Source organism: Typopeltis vanoorti, chromosome 23, assembly GCF_054136105.1.
Source record: "Typopeltis vanoorti isolate ZY-2024b chromosome 23, IOZ_Tvanoo_1.0, whole genome shotgun sequence".
Lineage (NCBI taxonomy): Eukaryota > Metazoa > Arthropoda > Arachnida > Uropygi > Thelyphonidae > Typopeltis > Typopeltis vanoorti.
This window is the reverse complement of record NC_143571.1, coordinates 40,516,754-40,532,578: the sequence shown is the minus strand read 5'-3', so window position 1 is coordinate 40,532,578 and position 15,825 is coordinate 40,516,754. Positions and strand designations below refer to the sequence as shown.

The following is a 15,825-nucleotide window of genomic DNA, read 5'->3' as shown; positions in this document are numbered from 1 at the left end:
TCCCTCCATATTTGAGTGCTTCTGGAGACAAATATCATCTACTTCAGCTACCTTTCCACATTTCATGATTTTGTTGGCTTTTCTACCTCAAGAACTGATATGTATTCCTGACTGCATTCCTCTTTAATATTTTCTACCACTGGCCACTGTTCTGTCACTTCTGGTTTCATTTTGCAATCTTTCAAAGTAATTACTCCAAACATCTAGAATATCTATCTCTAGTTTTCATGTACCCTTTATTGTCTCTGATTCCATTTACAGTACTCTTTCCTCAATTTCTTTCTTTCCATAGCTTTCAGAACATTTTGTTACCTCCTCATATTTATCTTCTATATTCTTGCCACTTCCTCGTATTTATCTTCTATATTCTTGCCACTTCCTCATATTTATCTTCTATATTCTTGCCAGTCTTACCAGTTCTTTTGTTTGGTTACTTTTACACCCTGCTCTGGTTTCTTACATTTTCTCTGTATTCTCAGAACACTTTCTGACTTTCTCTCTAGTAACTATTGATATTTTCTTCTTTTCATGATTGCCTCTTTTACTTCCTGAGTCTGCCATGGAGTTATGATTTTCCTACCCTTGTAGACAACTTTGCCACATACATCTCTGGCTGAATCAATGTTTCCTTCCCAATCTGTCTCCAAGATTTGTTTGTTTTTTTTGTTTTCACACTATTACATTTTTTTTTAGTAATATTTTTTATTGCAGTCTACAATTTACCTTACCTCACTTTTTCATTCTTAACTTGTCAATTTTTTGTTTTCTTTCATTTTTTTTTACTTGTTGACACAAAAGGAAGATATTCCTTTTACATGAACCATATACCACTTAAACAATGAACTATATATAACATGTAAATACCTACCAGCAAATATTTTTGCTTCATCAGTAGGAACTGCTCTAAGATGTCTTAGATCACATTTATTACCTATCAGCATAATGACAATATTTTGGTCTGCATGCTCTCGCAGTTCTGTTAACCACCTATTGATGTTTTCATAGGTTATATGTCTTGCAATATCATATACCACAAGTGCTCCAACAGCACCACGATAGTAACTGAAAACAATTTAGGATAAAATAAATATTCTATTTAGAAAAACAATGACATTAATATCAAGTTCATTAGTAATATAAATATGGCCTGTAATTTTTTACTAGGGCTAGCAATTTTCTGGGAGGGGGGGAGAGAAAGGGCACATTTTCATATGAGGGTTTTATTATAAGCATTAAAAAAATTTGGAAATGAACATTTATTTAGTTCACTCTAACACACACACACCCATCTCATGAGACCTTTGTATTCTGTTAATTAACTTAATCAATTTCATCAAGAAGACAGAAATTGAGTGAGTGAAAAACTTAAGAAAATATGAAGAGAAATGGTAACTTCCTATAGCCTCTTCCATTGATGAAAGGCTGCCTGTAACATATATGGTACTGTGACCTGGATTAAGCAGAAGAATCTGAAACCTTGTTTTGTTTAAGAGATACTTGTGCCATGAGAGGTTTCTTCAAACAACAAATAAATAACTAAATAATAAATAACAAAAAAAATAATAAGGATAAGTAATACTATTTATTTAAGGTCATATATTTCAGCTTGAGCAACAATAGTTAATTACAAGGTAGAACACTAACAATGAATTGATTTGCAAAAAATAAGAACTCTGCAAAAATAGTGCAATGATATTCATTAGCTATTAAAAAATAAATAAATAAAAATATTGATAAGTGATTAAAATAAGACTTTCCCAATAACATAGAGAGAGAGAGAGAGAGAGAGAGAGAGAGAGAGAGAGAGAGAGAGAGAGAGAGAGAGAGGCAGTCATTCCAAAGTTTGGATGGTGAGGCCACAGTGCCTTCTTTAAACAAGCATTCAAATTTATACCGACATCAATGAAGTGAGCATGTTTCAGACCATACGATGTTGTGGTCTGTATCTATTCCAAGACAGATTTTTCAGATTTACTGTTGCTAATGTAAGACTGGTATTTTTGTATTCTCTTTTCTACAGAGCATCCAGTTTGTCCAACGTAAGAACAACATGAAGATGGAAACAATGTTGATAATCTGTTGATAGGAAGAAAGGTGGTCACTAAATTGTATTTCTTAAGAATTCTGGAAATGGGTTCTGAGATGCCAGAAATGTAAAGAATTGGAACTCAACATACTGCTTCCTTATTATTTTCTATGGTATCTCAATGGAGTCACAATAGACAAACTTAAAACTTATTTTGCTAGAATCCTTAGGTCCTATGGTTTATCCAAGATGAATAAGAAAGACATTCCTCTTCATCCAATTGTTGACTGCATAGATTCACCTACTTACTGAATAGCTGAATTTTTAGACCTACTGAAAGCTCAGATTGGCAACTCCCACTCATTCATAAAAAAATTCTTCTGATTTTCTAGACAAAGTAAAAATGTTTCCATATAATCCACTAACATAATGGTGAGTTTTGATATAGAATCTCTCTTCACAAATATTCCTCTTGAGGATACACTACATCTACTTTCAGAAGCATTTCCACGGGATAAGTGAAATTATTCGATTTTGTTATGCAATCTGGATATTTTGTCAGAATAAATTTTACAATCAGGTTGAAGGAACTGCAATGGAAAGTCCTCTCTCTCCCACACTTGCTAACTTTTATTTAGAATATTTAGAAGACATTCTTTTCTCGTCCATGCACCCTCTGGATGTGAAAGACTGAGTTATGGAAAGTCCTCTCTCTCCCACACTTGCTAACTTTTATTTAGAATATTTAGAAGACATTCTTTTCTCGTCCATGCACTCTCTGGATGTGAAAGACTGGATAGTTATAAATTGTGCTTAATAGAAATATTTAGAATATTTAGAAGACATTCTTTTCTCGTCCATGCACCCTCAAGCCTTCATTTTGGGTTCATGATATAGACAATGTTTTTGCAATTTCGCACCATAATGAAGACACATTACCTACTTTTTTTTTAATCTAATATAAACCATCCTTTTAGATATTCTACTCTTTTGTTCGCTATCATGTGAATTAATTACTTCCATTTATCAAAGGCCTACTTTCACTGGCCATTACATTCAACAGCAGTCAGATCCATGATCATCGCCATCCATCACAGCAGACTGGAATTATAAAAACTTTATTACGACGTGATCATACTATTTGTTCTACACCTCAACTCTTACAGTAGGAACTCTTAAATCATTAAACAATATATGCAACTGAATGGTTTCTCAGAAAGGACTATGCAACAGCTTTTTAATTCCTATAATCCTAGTTCAAATAACCCATTTCCAGAATTCTTAAGAAATGCAATTTAGAGGCAACTTTTCTTTCTATCAACAAATTATCAGCATGGTTTCCATCTTCAAAAGATAAACAGTCTCCTCTAGCTCTCCTTGGTGTCTACCAAGTCTGTCGTGATTGTCATCGTTCTTACTTTGGACAAACTGGATGCTCTGTAGAAAAGAGAATACAAAAACACCATTCTTACCTTGGTAACAGTAAATCTGGAAAATCTGGCTTGGCACAGCATGGAATAGATACAGACAATGGTGTCTGTATGCTTACTTCATTGATGTCGATATAAATTTGAATTCTTGTTTAAAGAAAGTGCTGAGGCTTTACTTCACTGTCCGAACTTAGAATGACTGCCTCTCTCTCTATCTAAGAGATGGGAAAATCTTATTGTAATCACTCAGTTATATCATTGTGCTGCTTTATGTATATCACACAGCTCTTACTTTTTTCAAATCAACCCACTGTTCACATTCCACTTTGCAATTAACCCTCGTCACCATCGATGATGACCAGTAATATTCCGACTGAAATATGTAGCCTTATATAAATAGTATTACTAATCCTTTTTTCTTTTTTTTTTATCACTTCAGACCTTTAATAAGAAATGCAGAGATGTCACACTATGCACAAACTGTTTCCCATGTAATATACTGGCATTTGAACCAGCCACATGGTAGTTGTAGAGAAAGGATGCTACCCAACCAGGTCAGCAATAACTGATACATGTTTCGAAGGCTCAGTTTTATAGTAATGGCATCAGATTTACTGCTGTCTCTGTTGCATCTCCAGCTTCATGGTCAGGCTGTGATGAAAACCCATAATCTATTTTAAATAAATCTAATCAAGGACAAAAGTAGACGATCAAATGTACTAAACACATATCCATCATTCTGATGAAGTATTCTACAGCATCCTTTCACTAGCACTGTCACATCAAAAAGTATTTACCTTAAAAAGACTTTCAAATTCTAACTGGTGCAGGAAAATAAACAGAAAAAGTTTGTGTGATTAAATATAATATGGCATTTATTTTTCATTCATAAATTATTCACATAAATTAGAGAGAGAATTGTCATTGTTTGTATATTACTATAAATCCTTCTGTATGTAATAATTTATAATAAGTTTAGTTTAATCCTTTATCCAAGTGTGAGCAAACAAAGTTTGCGCCTGAAAGTATCTTCAGGACTGGGGTAAGGTAGTGCAACACCAGGAAACTCATTGCAAAGGTGGAGAAAGCTCTCATCATTCCTATCTCAGTATCTCCCATAATGCAAAGCACATCTCCTTGCAGATATGTGTAATGCTATGCATTAAGGAAGGGCCGCTACCCATACCGGTTTCGACCTTTATTGAGGTCTCATCAGTGGGAGCCAGGCCCAGTAGTGGAGATACAAAGGCAGAAGCAATGAGAGGTCATCCTAACCTACAGGAGTTGCCAAAGGGTGTGCAACCTTATTATTAAATTACCCATACCGGTTTCGACCTTTATTGAGGTCTTGTCAGTGGGAGCCAGGCCCAGTAGTGGAGATACAAAGAGAAAGATGTTGAGAGTTTATTTTTCACATGGTTAGACTATAATAAGTTTAATCCTTTATCCAAGTGTGAGCAAACAAAGCTTGTGCCTGAAAGTAAGGTAGTGCAACACCAGGCAACTCGTTGCAAAGGTGCTCTCATCACTCCTATATCAGTATCTCCCATAATGCAAAGCACATCTCCTTGCAGATATGTGTTTGCTCACACTTGGATAAAGGATTAAACTGAACTTATTATAGTCTAACCAAGTGAATAATAAACTCTCAACATCTTTCTCTGAATCCGGAGTAATTTAATAATAAGGTTGCACACCCTTTGGCAACTCCAATAGGTTAGGATGACCTCTCATTGCTTCTGCCCTTGTATCTCCACTACTGGGCCTGGCTCCCACTGATGAGACCTCAATAAAGGTCGAAACCGGTATGGGTAGTGGACCTTGCCTTAATGCATAGCATTACACATATCCACAAGGAGATGTGCTTTGCATTATGGGAGATACTGGCAACTCCAATAGGTTAGGATGACCTCTCATTGCTTCTGCTTTTGTATCTCCACTACTGGGCCTGGCTCCCACTGATGAGACCTCAATAAAGGTCAAAACCGGTATGGGTAGTGGCCCTTGCCTTAATGCATAGCATTACACATATCCGCAAGGAGATGTGCTTTGCATTATGGGAGATACTGAGATAGGAGTGATGAGATAGGAGTGATGAGATCTTTCTCCACCTTTGCAACGAGTTGCCTGGTGTTGCACTATCTTACCACAGTCCTGAAGATACTTTCAGGTGCAAACTTTGTTTGCTCACACTTTGATAAAGGATTAAACTAAACTTATTATAGTCTAACCAAGTGAAAAATAAACTCTCAACATGTAATAATTTAATTATGAAACTTTGTTAAATTAACATGTGACGCATGAAGTATGACATCATGTACCACTGTTAATACACATCCACATATGGGAATTTTGAAAGATGCATGAATTGTGATATCATCATGTCCAGATGTTGATGCATGACCATATATGAAAGTTTGTCATGCGACCATTACTGCCATGTGGATGAATTAAGGGTTCAAGAGTTTACAGAATTACTGATGACTCAGACAAAAAAGAAATTTGGTGGGAGATCAAGAACAAGCCAGCAGAAAGAAAGAAAGAAAAAGGGAGCACCACTGTGTGAACAAAAGAATCGTGTAATGAACAGTGCTCAATGAGAGTACTGTAAAGATTACAACTTGTTGTAAGCACTTAGATATGTAATAATTCCGAGCAGTTCACATCAAGTGTCTATGTTCGTAGCCATTGTGACGATCAGATTCTGTATGATAAGATTCTCTAAGTTTCTTATTCTATAAGAGTAAGAAGAGTACTGTATGAAGTAGTGTAAGTTAATATTGAGTTAAGCTCACTCCGGGTGTGCTTTACATTCAAATTGTATAAGAATGACTAGTAGGATGTATTAAATTGTATTTAGGTTTTAAGAGTAGAAATGTAAGAGAACTAAATCTAATTTAGAAACATTGTTACACCCGATATCTTAAGAATGTAGAATTCTCAGCTATCATGGTGTAACATGAAGAATAAATAAAATAAATTAAAAACCCTTCATAAAAGATAATAGTTGAATTAATTAAAAGAAAAAGAAAGATTCTTGCATCCAATAAAATATATAAAATATAAAGGTTTTGTTAAACTAACTAACAAAAGAAAGAATGTATTAATATTGTGATATGATTTAAATAAGAAAAGTTAAATAAATAAGACAGAAAAGGATTAGTCATAAAAGATGGTATGTGAGAGGCTAGAGATTAAGTTATTAAGTAAATTTGTAGAAAAATTTTGGAAGGGATTAAGTTAGAGGCTAGCACAAGAAAAACAACAGAAAATCGCTTAGGGTCAATTCCCGGATCGAGACATCGTCACGGGCTTGCCGATCAAATGACGTTTGGCAGAAAAACGCCACCCTAATTGGTCGGTGAAGTAAAAACAAGTAGGGGGCAGAGAAAAGAAGTAGGGATTTCATGATGTTTTCCTGAGTGGCGAGATAGGGGTCATATCTCCACGCCACAACATGGAAACGAAAGCAAGCAGGATTTTGATTCCGTATTTCCTATGTAAGAAGCGAAGAATGCCATAAAGTCGAGGAAAAGAAAGCATATTCTTTGTGTTCCAACTTCAGCGACAACTACGAAAAACGGAAAGAGGTAAAGAAATCGATGTCCACGTGGCGAGTTGCATAGCCGATATATAGATGATTCAGAGTGTGTCTAAGCATAGTTCAACTCAAAAAAGGAACGTAGGACACCAAGCTAGTTCAATCAGAAGAAGGTAAAGGCCCATATGAAAAACCCAAGAAAGAAAGGTACTGAAAATATATCTAATGTTAACTAAAATTTGTCTGTGATAAGTATCATTATTCTAATACGGAACTGCTGAAGTGACCAAGGAAAATTTATACTAGGACTTTAGTATCTGACAGAATATATTAAAAGTAAGCTGGCTAGTGTTAATGTTATGTGAAAAATTAAGTGTCCTGAGAATTTTGCATGTCTATTATAATGTATTGGAAAGTTAAAATGTCATGGTTGTGTGTTAGTGCAGAAAAGGGTTTAGTTAATCTACTTAAGTTTGAATAGTTAAATAGTGTGAATTAATCTTATTTGTCCATGTCAAATGAATTTATGTGTTGAATGTGTATGGCGGCATGATTGTAATACTAGTTATGTGTTAGTGCAGTAAATGGTTTAGTTAATCTACTTAAGTTTGAATAGTTAAATAGTGTGAATTAATCTTAATTGTCCATGTCAAGTGAATTTATGTGTTGAATTGTTACGGCGGCATGATCGTAATACTCATTATAGGATCATAGCCTAATTACTTGTAATAAGCTAATGTTAGTTTGTAAGTATTTAGTTTAGCATTAAATTGAGTAATCACAAAAAATTGAATTGTACCATGTTAAGGAATTTAATAAACCCTTGTTCAATGATAAAAGAGTTGTCTGAAATTGCTGTCCAATGCACCACTTGAAAAATACGAACCTAATCACGTGGGAAATTAATGTTAAGAAACAAGATAAAGTGTCACGACTGCAACATAGTTACACTTTCAGACATATTTGAGTTCTTCCTCCTTGTTTTTGTATATAATATCTTAAACTAAATATCCCAAAAGGCGCAGTATAAATACAAATATTAGGGGTACTAAGGGGAGAAATAACTTAAGTATTAGTAAATTTTTTGGTGATATCTCGTGCGTAGATAATAGAACATAGATAAGAGGAAATTACTAGATAGAATAAAAATCGAAAAATGGGACACAACATAAATGGCACAGCCGGTAGGATATAAAGTATAAGAAAGTTAATAGAATAGAATAAGAAGAATAGGTCACAACAACATCTGTAACTATGAATTATGATTCGATTATATAAATGTGTTAATGTGGATCGAACAGTGTAATAAGAATTCTTGATTTAATTAAATGGTTTGTGAACAACACACTGGACCGATTTGTCAATGCACTATCCCCAAAAATTTGAACCTGCATATGATTGAGTAATGAAAAGTTGAGTATCTTTCAAGCCACGACTGATTTAAAGTAACGATTAAATTAGCGGGGAATAAGAACAATATCTGTTTTGTCTTCAGTTTAGAATCTTACAAACTCGCACTCAATATATAGTCTAATTGGTGCAGTCATAAAACAAATAAATTTGTTATACTACAGAGAGTGAGCAAGTAAGATAATAGTAGAATGTAACAAATGATGCAGCCAACAATTAAAGGTCGACATTTTAAAACGGTTAAGATAAAGTTAAGACAAAGCAGAAAGTTTACATCAGTATCTCAGAATCAAAAATCATAATTTCATATCACATCATAAATATTCATATCAAAGCATATCATATCTTATATCATGTTGCTAGCAAGAATAAATTCATTGTTTCATTCTTTTTGTTTTATGTGGACTTCTTCAGGGAGTTAAGGATTCATTAAGGGAAGCCCTTACATGCTACTCAATGTTCAAAATACCTAGCACATCTTTATTTAAAAACATTCCCCAAAAATACACTTCACGACAGCCACTTGTAATACATTCTGCACACTCACTACACAGTATGTGAACCTGAATACAAACACTTTCTGCAACAGCCTAGTTTCCAAGAAATATTAAGACAAAAAATAAAAATACAATATAAAAAATATATAGATACATCATGCGTGCAAGTGTATGTGTGTGGCAGACTTCAGCAGCACTGAAGGGTGTAAAAAATCTACGAATTTGTGTATTTGTTGACCTTGAGATGGGGGGGGGGGGGAGAAGGGAGAATGGAACTTTATGACAGAAGGATTGCAGATGAATGAGAGATTGGAGTCATTCTCTTGGGTAAGAGAAAAACGTGCCAAGTACGAGATATTGGATTCCATAAATAACATCAGCATGAGGCAGTCAGAATGTCAAGGGTGAATGTGGGTTGCTATAAGAAACAGAGAAATGACTACAAGTATGATCTCAAAAGAACCAAAATTAAATGTTTTGGTTGAAGGAATGGGAGCTGGATGGTCTAACTAAGGATAATGAACTGGATAAAAATGTTGGTAAGCTGGGATTATTATGTTCATTTATGAATGCCAAAAGTATCAGCAATAAAGGAGAGGTGGTTGCAACAAATGATGAAGTCATCTGGGTTCGAGATTGCAGATGTGGGGCTAACAAAGAAGATAGAGTTGATGAGAATAAAATATGGAAGATTTAGTATTTACAGAACAGAAAGAAAAAGAAGGAGGAAAGGATATCCTTAACAATGACAGATGAACTGTATCCTGTCATAGTGGTGATTCAAGAATGACAATGGTCTTGTGACTTTGTGTTAAGAAAAATTTTTAACCATAGTAACACTACTAACTGGAAAGAGCAAAAGAAAGTAGGGAAAGTGTGTTTCTCAGATCTACTACCTACTTCAACATCTGATAAAGAGAATGAGAGGAACATAGGTGTTTGCCTGGTGAGTATCTACGAATCTGATATAACATTAAGTATCCAATCCATACTGCCATCAGAGTAAGAATGAATATGTGTTCTCACATAAGAGGTGGCCACAGATACATTCTCCACTTAGAAAAGAGAATATGGAGAACTATGAAGCAGAACATTATGAAAATCTAAGAGTTTGTCCAATGGCAAAGAGTAGCATGGGATTGCATACTAGGTGAGAAACTAAGAGTTAGTTCAAAACCATAAGAAAACAAATATACCAGATAGAATTGCTGAATTATGTGAATTGACAAAGAAAGTGTGAAAGAGCATGAGATAATGTGTTGTGGAGGAGATATAACACAAAAATAGCAACTGCTTGAAGAATACAAAGTCCAGACAAGTAAGTGTGTGGCAAGGAAGGAGAAAAAGGATTATAAAACAAAGCTGGTAGAATGGAAAGCTGAGTAAAATCCTAGGGGATTTTTAAGTTATGTGGCAGTAAAAACTGATGAATATGGAAGAATGATCCCATTGCTGGAGAAAGTATCAGGACGAAAGCAAGCCAATAACAGTAGATGTATGAGTACTTCATGTTTTACTTGGGAGGGTAAGAAAAAAATAATTTGCTGAGGAAAGAGTCAAGACAAAGTTAAAAAACATGAAGCATTTGAGATATTAAGTTTTTGAATGGTTTTATTATAGCTAGAATAACAAGTTATAGGGCCAATACATTATATCTGTTATTTGCAAGTGGCCTCTTTTGCCAGTTTTTGGGATTAAGAACTCATCTTTCTGAGAGGATAAATTCTGCTTCATTATATGAGAGTGGTTAAATCACCTTTGCTTGAAAAGCACTTATAAAAGTTTCCTTGTCCTAGATAGGTTGGAAGCCTTAGTTTGATCCCAAGAACAAATGATGTACTTTGGTCAAAGTGAAATAAGCACACTTGTTGTTAATAAGGGGCTGTGGGACTGGATGGGATATGGTTATGCATATTAAAGGAATATACAGATGAATTATCAATATCCTTCACTTGGTTGCTGTTCAATGAGAGTCAACAGTTTTCGACTAAGAAGAGGAAAAGATAATGCCACTAAAAGAAGGGAAATTCAAAATAGAAGCATTGAACGATCAACCAGTTTCTGTTTCAGAACTAGGGAGAATATATATTATATGTTTTTTAGCTCTCGTGAAATGATTTGATGAAAATAGGAAATCTACAGAGAACAGTATGGGTTTGATGAAGGGCAATTTTGTGGAAATATTATGAGGACACATGTTCCATTAGTAATCTGGTTACCATTTCATAAGAGTAACAACTGCAATGGACAGTGTAACACATACAAAGTAATTGTTCTAGATTTTGCAAAGGCATCTGATAAAATACCATTTCAGTACTGACAAAATCAGTACTGAAAATGAGTAATGGGAATGAATGCAGTTTTGTGACTTGAGTGTGAAGAGGGTGTTGGCTGACAGATATCAGCTATCGCTATATCCAAGCCCACAAACAAGCTATCTGCACTGAAGGTGACAAATGACATTCTACACATCTGGAATTGCCACTCTTTAACACGTTCATACTGGTAAGGACAAAATGTCTCATACTTTCTTTTCTGCTTGCAATTAATAACATGGGCATATCACACATTATGTTGTGTGCTTTTCAGTGAAACCAAAGCAATGTAGAAGGGTAAAAAAAAAAATTACTTGTTTCAAAATAAAACATATACAGTAGACAATAGCTATCCATCATCATCATCATCAAATTCTTGACATTTACCCTCAAGGGGCATATGATAGTACTACATGAAAAATTTACATCATTACTAACTTCCTATCTACAATTTTTCTCCAAATCAATCTATTACCTGTCAAGGTTCCAACATTATCAGATCTTTTTCTAACTTTTAAGGCACTTTTTAACTGTATTAATCCACCTATATCTTGGTCTTCCTCTGGGTCTTTTTCCTGCCAACCTGACAGACTATCCAATATAACTGACTATCCAATATAATTAATTTCCTTAGACAATCAGTAAAAGGACTTTTCTACCTTTGACTGACTTCTCTAAAATCTTAACCACTACTCCTGAAATACTCATGAGTAATTTGTTACCTCTGTCTTGGAGCCTGCTTTGTGTAAATGAACCATTTTGCCAGCTTTCCACTCTCTTGAGAACTTACCAGAGATGAGACTTATATTTTAACAGTTTAGTCAGAGGCACTACCAATCTTGCACTTTCTCATAATACACAGACTGATATCCTATCTAATCCCATGGCCATATTCACATTCAAATTCTGCAATATCCTAAGAGACTCCACCAATTAATCTATTCTCACATAAGTCACTTTCACATCTTGCCATGCAATATTTCCACCTGAATGGCACAATCTTAAAAAGTAAGTACTTCAGTTATATCCTTACCATCAGCACTCATTCAAGTTATCCTTTCACAGTTGTTCTTCCTTTTACTTGTCATGTAGCAAAAGAACACTGAGATTTCCTTGGGGCTGCCCAAATAATTCCCGCGTAATCTGATTTTGCTTTCTTTACCATACTAGTCACATATTTTGTCTGTACTTTATACTGCTCATGATCTTGCTGATCACTTTTCTCCTTGTATGCATTACATACTAACATTCCAAGATCTCCAGACTGATCAGTTTCTTCTAGCATAATCCTACCAACATACACATACCAGCCACTAAATTAGAAACTTTTATTTTACATAAAAGGCATGCAACTACCAATACCAATCCTTTTCAATTCCCTGTGCATAGTTCGGTGAGATATAGATTGGGAATGGCTTTCATTAAATGCTTTGGTCAATTGCTGCACACAAGAAGTTCCTTTTGAACAAGGCTTTTCAGGTGATGGTGATCTCATTCCTGACAGACTATCTTAGGACCATTGTTGCATCTCTAGGCAAGCAATGTGGATTATTTTTCTGCTGAATAAACATTCAGGATATCTCACCTTTTGAGAAACCAGTCAGTTCTGCTGTTTTCAAAATCGTGACTCCAGCCAGACTGGGACCCACAATAAATCCTTTATTGAACTACAAAAGATCTTTTGTTTTTCTCATTGTGATGAACATTATTGATGATTACAGACCAACAGGGTCCCTATCTTGCCTAGAACAGAGTTTTTCAAATTGTGCTCTGCAATAGTTATCTCAGGCTCCATGAGACATTGTAGAATATTCTTCATTTGTTTTTCAAACTGTAAAATAGCATCAGTAATTAGGATTGCAAATTTTTTCAAATCTGAATAAGGACATTCGCCATAGGTGCAGCCAGAACATGTGATGTTTTCTGTTTGTTTTATACTTCATAGATGCCACTATTGAATGGTGGTAATTAGCATGCAACAGTATATAAATTTATTCAAGTATTAAATTCTAAAAGACTTGTAAAATTTAAATGTCATTATTGAATGTTCATAATATTAGTGTAAAAAATTTTATGAGAGTTCAAAGCATGTTTTTTTTCTGGTGCAAGGGCTCCTTCAGCCTAAACAGTTTGGGAGACCCTGGCCTAGAACATGTGGTGATGCATGTGACCAAGTAATTTGCATATATATGCTGTATAAGTGATGTTTACACATATCTGCATAAAGTTTTCTAATTCAGTGGCTGATATGTGTAGTACGATATCACTAGATATCACATTACACCAAATCATAACTTGACATTTACAAACATTTCGCTGAAGCCATTTTCAATGGCTACAATTCCAGCTTATATGAATAATTCTGCAAGTATGTTGCACATTTCAGTTGCATTCTTGAAATCCTGCCAATCTTTGTACATCAGCAAATAGCTGTATGTCACTAGCTAACTCCTTCCGAATGTCATTAATGTAGACTGAATGAATAACCATGGCCTAATCTCACTGGTACATCGCTTTTTTGATATCATTCAGTAAATCAGCCGTCCTCTTATCTATGGCAACAATTTATAATCTAATCCCATATTTTCCAATTTATGCATCATGTTCAATATTCCCTCTAAGCTGTGTGCATGCCAGTCAAAAAGGGAGTGCACATGTTCAGTAACTGCTCACAAAATTTTTCCTATCAGAATTTCTAATTTACAACAGTAACCATTGAATGTACCATAAAAACGAATTATGTGGGCTGTTCAATAAGTAATAAGACTAATTTTACGGTGGCGAAAACCACTCATCACAATATTAATTTCTGTGGAATAAAGAAATGTTGCTGTCTGTATTAATAAAAGAGGTTGATAGATGGTGTATACGGGCTGATGTGCCAGAGTGTCACGTTGTTAAGTTCTGAATTAAACAAAAATTAAATTAATTTACGTTTCCTTCAGACTTAACATGGGCTTGCAATTTTGAATCAATTATTGATGTACTACCAGAATATATTAGACTCTTGTAAATTTCACTAAAATGTTACTAAACTGAGAATCCTTCATTTAATATGTGATATTATAAAGTATTGAGAATTGCTAAACTGCTTAAGTGTAAGTACTTATAGATTGCTGGGTGAAAGAGATAATCCGATTAAATAGAAATGGCCAGAAACGAAACACGTGCATCGTAGAGTACAGGTGCACCCTTTAGTAAGCAAATAAGTCCCCCCCCCCATACGCGCAGAAGAGTAAGCTAAGATTTCCGCATGTGTGGCACACTGTACTGGTGACGTGAGGTGACGCAACGTGACGCTGAGAAAATGGGAGGAGTAATTGATGACGTGGAGTGAACGCGTGCCACACAATTTAAAAAGTCGTGCAGTGCCAAGGAAACTGGCTTGTGTTCCTGTGCTCTTGAGGCAGAGTTTTTACTCTTACTCTTGTGTGGAGTTGCGCTCTGGAGCTTTCGGACGGTCTTGCTGGTGTGTATGTAGCCTCCTAGTGGCGTCCCCTCGTTCCCTGCGGATTCGAGACAATGACGGAGGAACTTTGCCGTAGATGTCCCAACAAATTACTGGTCGGCGACCAGCCCAGCAGAAGGCATTCGTCGATGCTTACGAAGATGTCATTATGATTGAACGAGTTCACCATGGAACAACATCTACCTATTTTCGGTGGCAGAAGTGCAGATTGAAACCTTAAAGAATACCTCAGAGAAAGCAGAAGGAACGTGGTGTCGAAAGCAAGTGTCTAGACGAGATATGTAAAGTGGCCAGATAATTCCCAGCAATTGGTAATGTACAATCCATGTTTTATTATGCGTATATGTGTTTTAGAAGAATATATGTAAACTTTAGAGAAAGTTTTCTTTGGATGATAAGGTAATAATGAGAATTTTGAGCATTTTGTTAAGTGAATTGATTGAGGGCACATGGAGCTTAAGAATTGTCTTTAAATGACAGAAAAAGTTGTGAGCATTTTGTGAGAAGAAATTGTATAAGAGCACATGAAGCTTGTTTAGTAATTCAGCTAATAATTGTCCTTAATATTAATGAATAAGTGTAATTTTTCAAGTGTAGATTGTAAGCCTTAACTGAAGTTCTTTGTCATGCATGCAAAGATAGATATTGAGAATCTAAGTAAATTAGTGCTCATTCATTAGCAATTGCAGATTATATATTAAGTGAATTCATAGTATGTACAATGTTTCAATTGAATTAAATGTTTTGTTTCTTTTGTTTAACTGATGACTTGCCTGATTTTCTTCTCTGTTGCATTTGCTCATAAATTACGGACCACAGTGGGAGATTAAATTATAGAGAGGCTACGACTGCAAACGTAACTCTTAATGACATACGATTGTATGCTAAACTGTGTTCTGGTTCCTCGATTCTACACTATCTGTTAATCTAGGATTCGGGGTGGCACAGTGAACAATAAATTTTCCCTGAGTCCGAAAAAGGAATTAGAACCAGTGTGAGACAAAGGAATAGGTATCTGCCATTAGTAATTCCTTTGTCCCACAAACCACTAGCATAGTTCTTGTAAGTATTGATCGGCCAAGAGAGATATTGAAGTTAGGAGAATTAAGATTGTAGATAAGGTTTTAGTATAATTAA

At 35.0% G+C, this 15,825-nt stretch overlaps 1 protein-coding gene across 1 annotated transcript in view; it reads right to left on the bottom strand.

Annotated features, from left to right (window-relative positions):
- Positions 1-15,825, bottom strand: part of Rab11 (RAS oncogene family member Rab11) — a 152,921-nt gene that overhangs the window by 75,120 nt on the left and 61,976 nt on the right. The window contains exon 3 of the mRNA XM_090412835.1: positions 869-1,062. Within this exon, the coding sequence (XP_090268961.1) occupies positions 869-1,062 (194 nt within the window). The remainder of the gene's footprint in view (positions 1-868; positions 1,063-15,825) is intronic.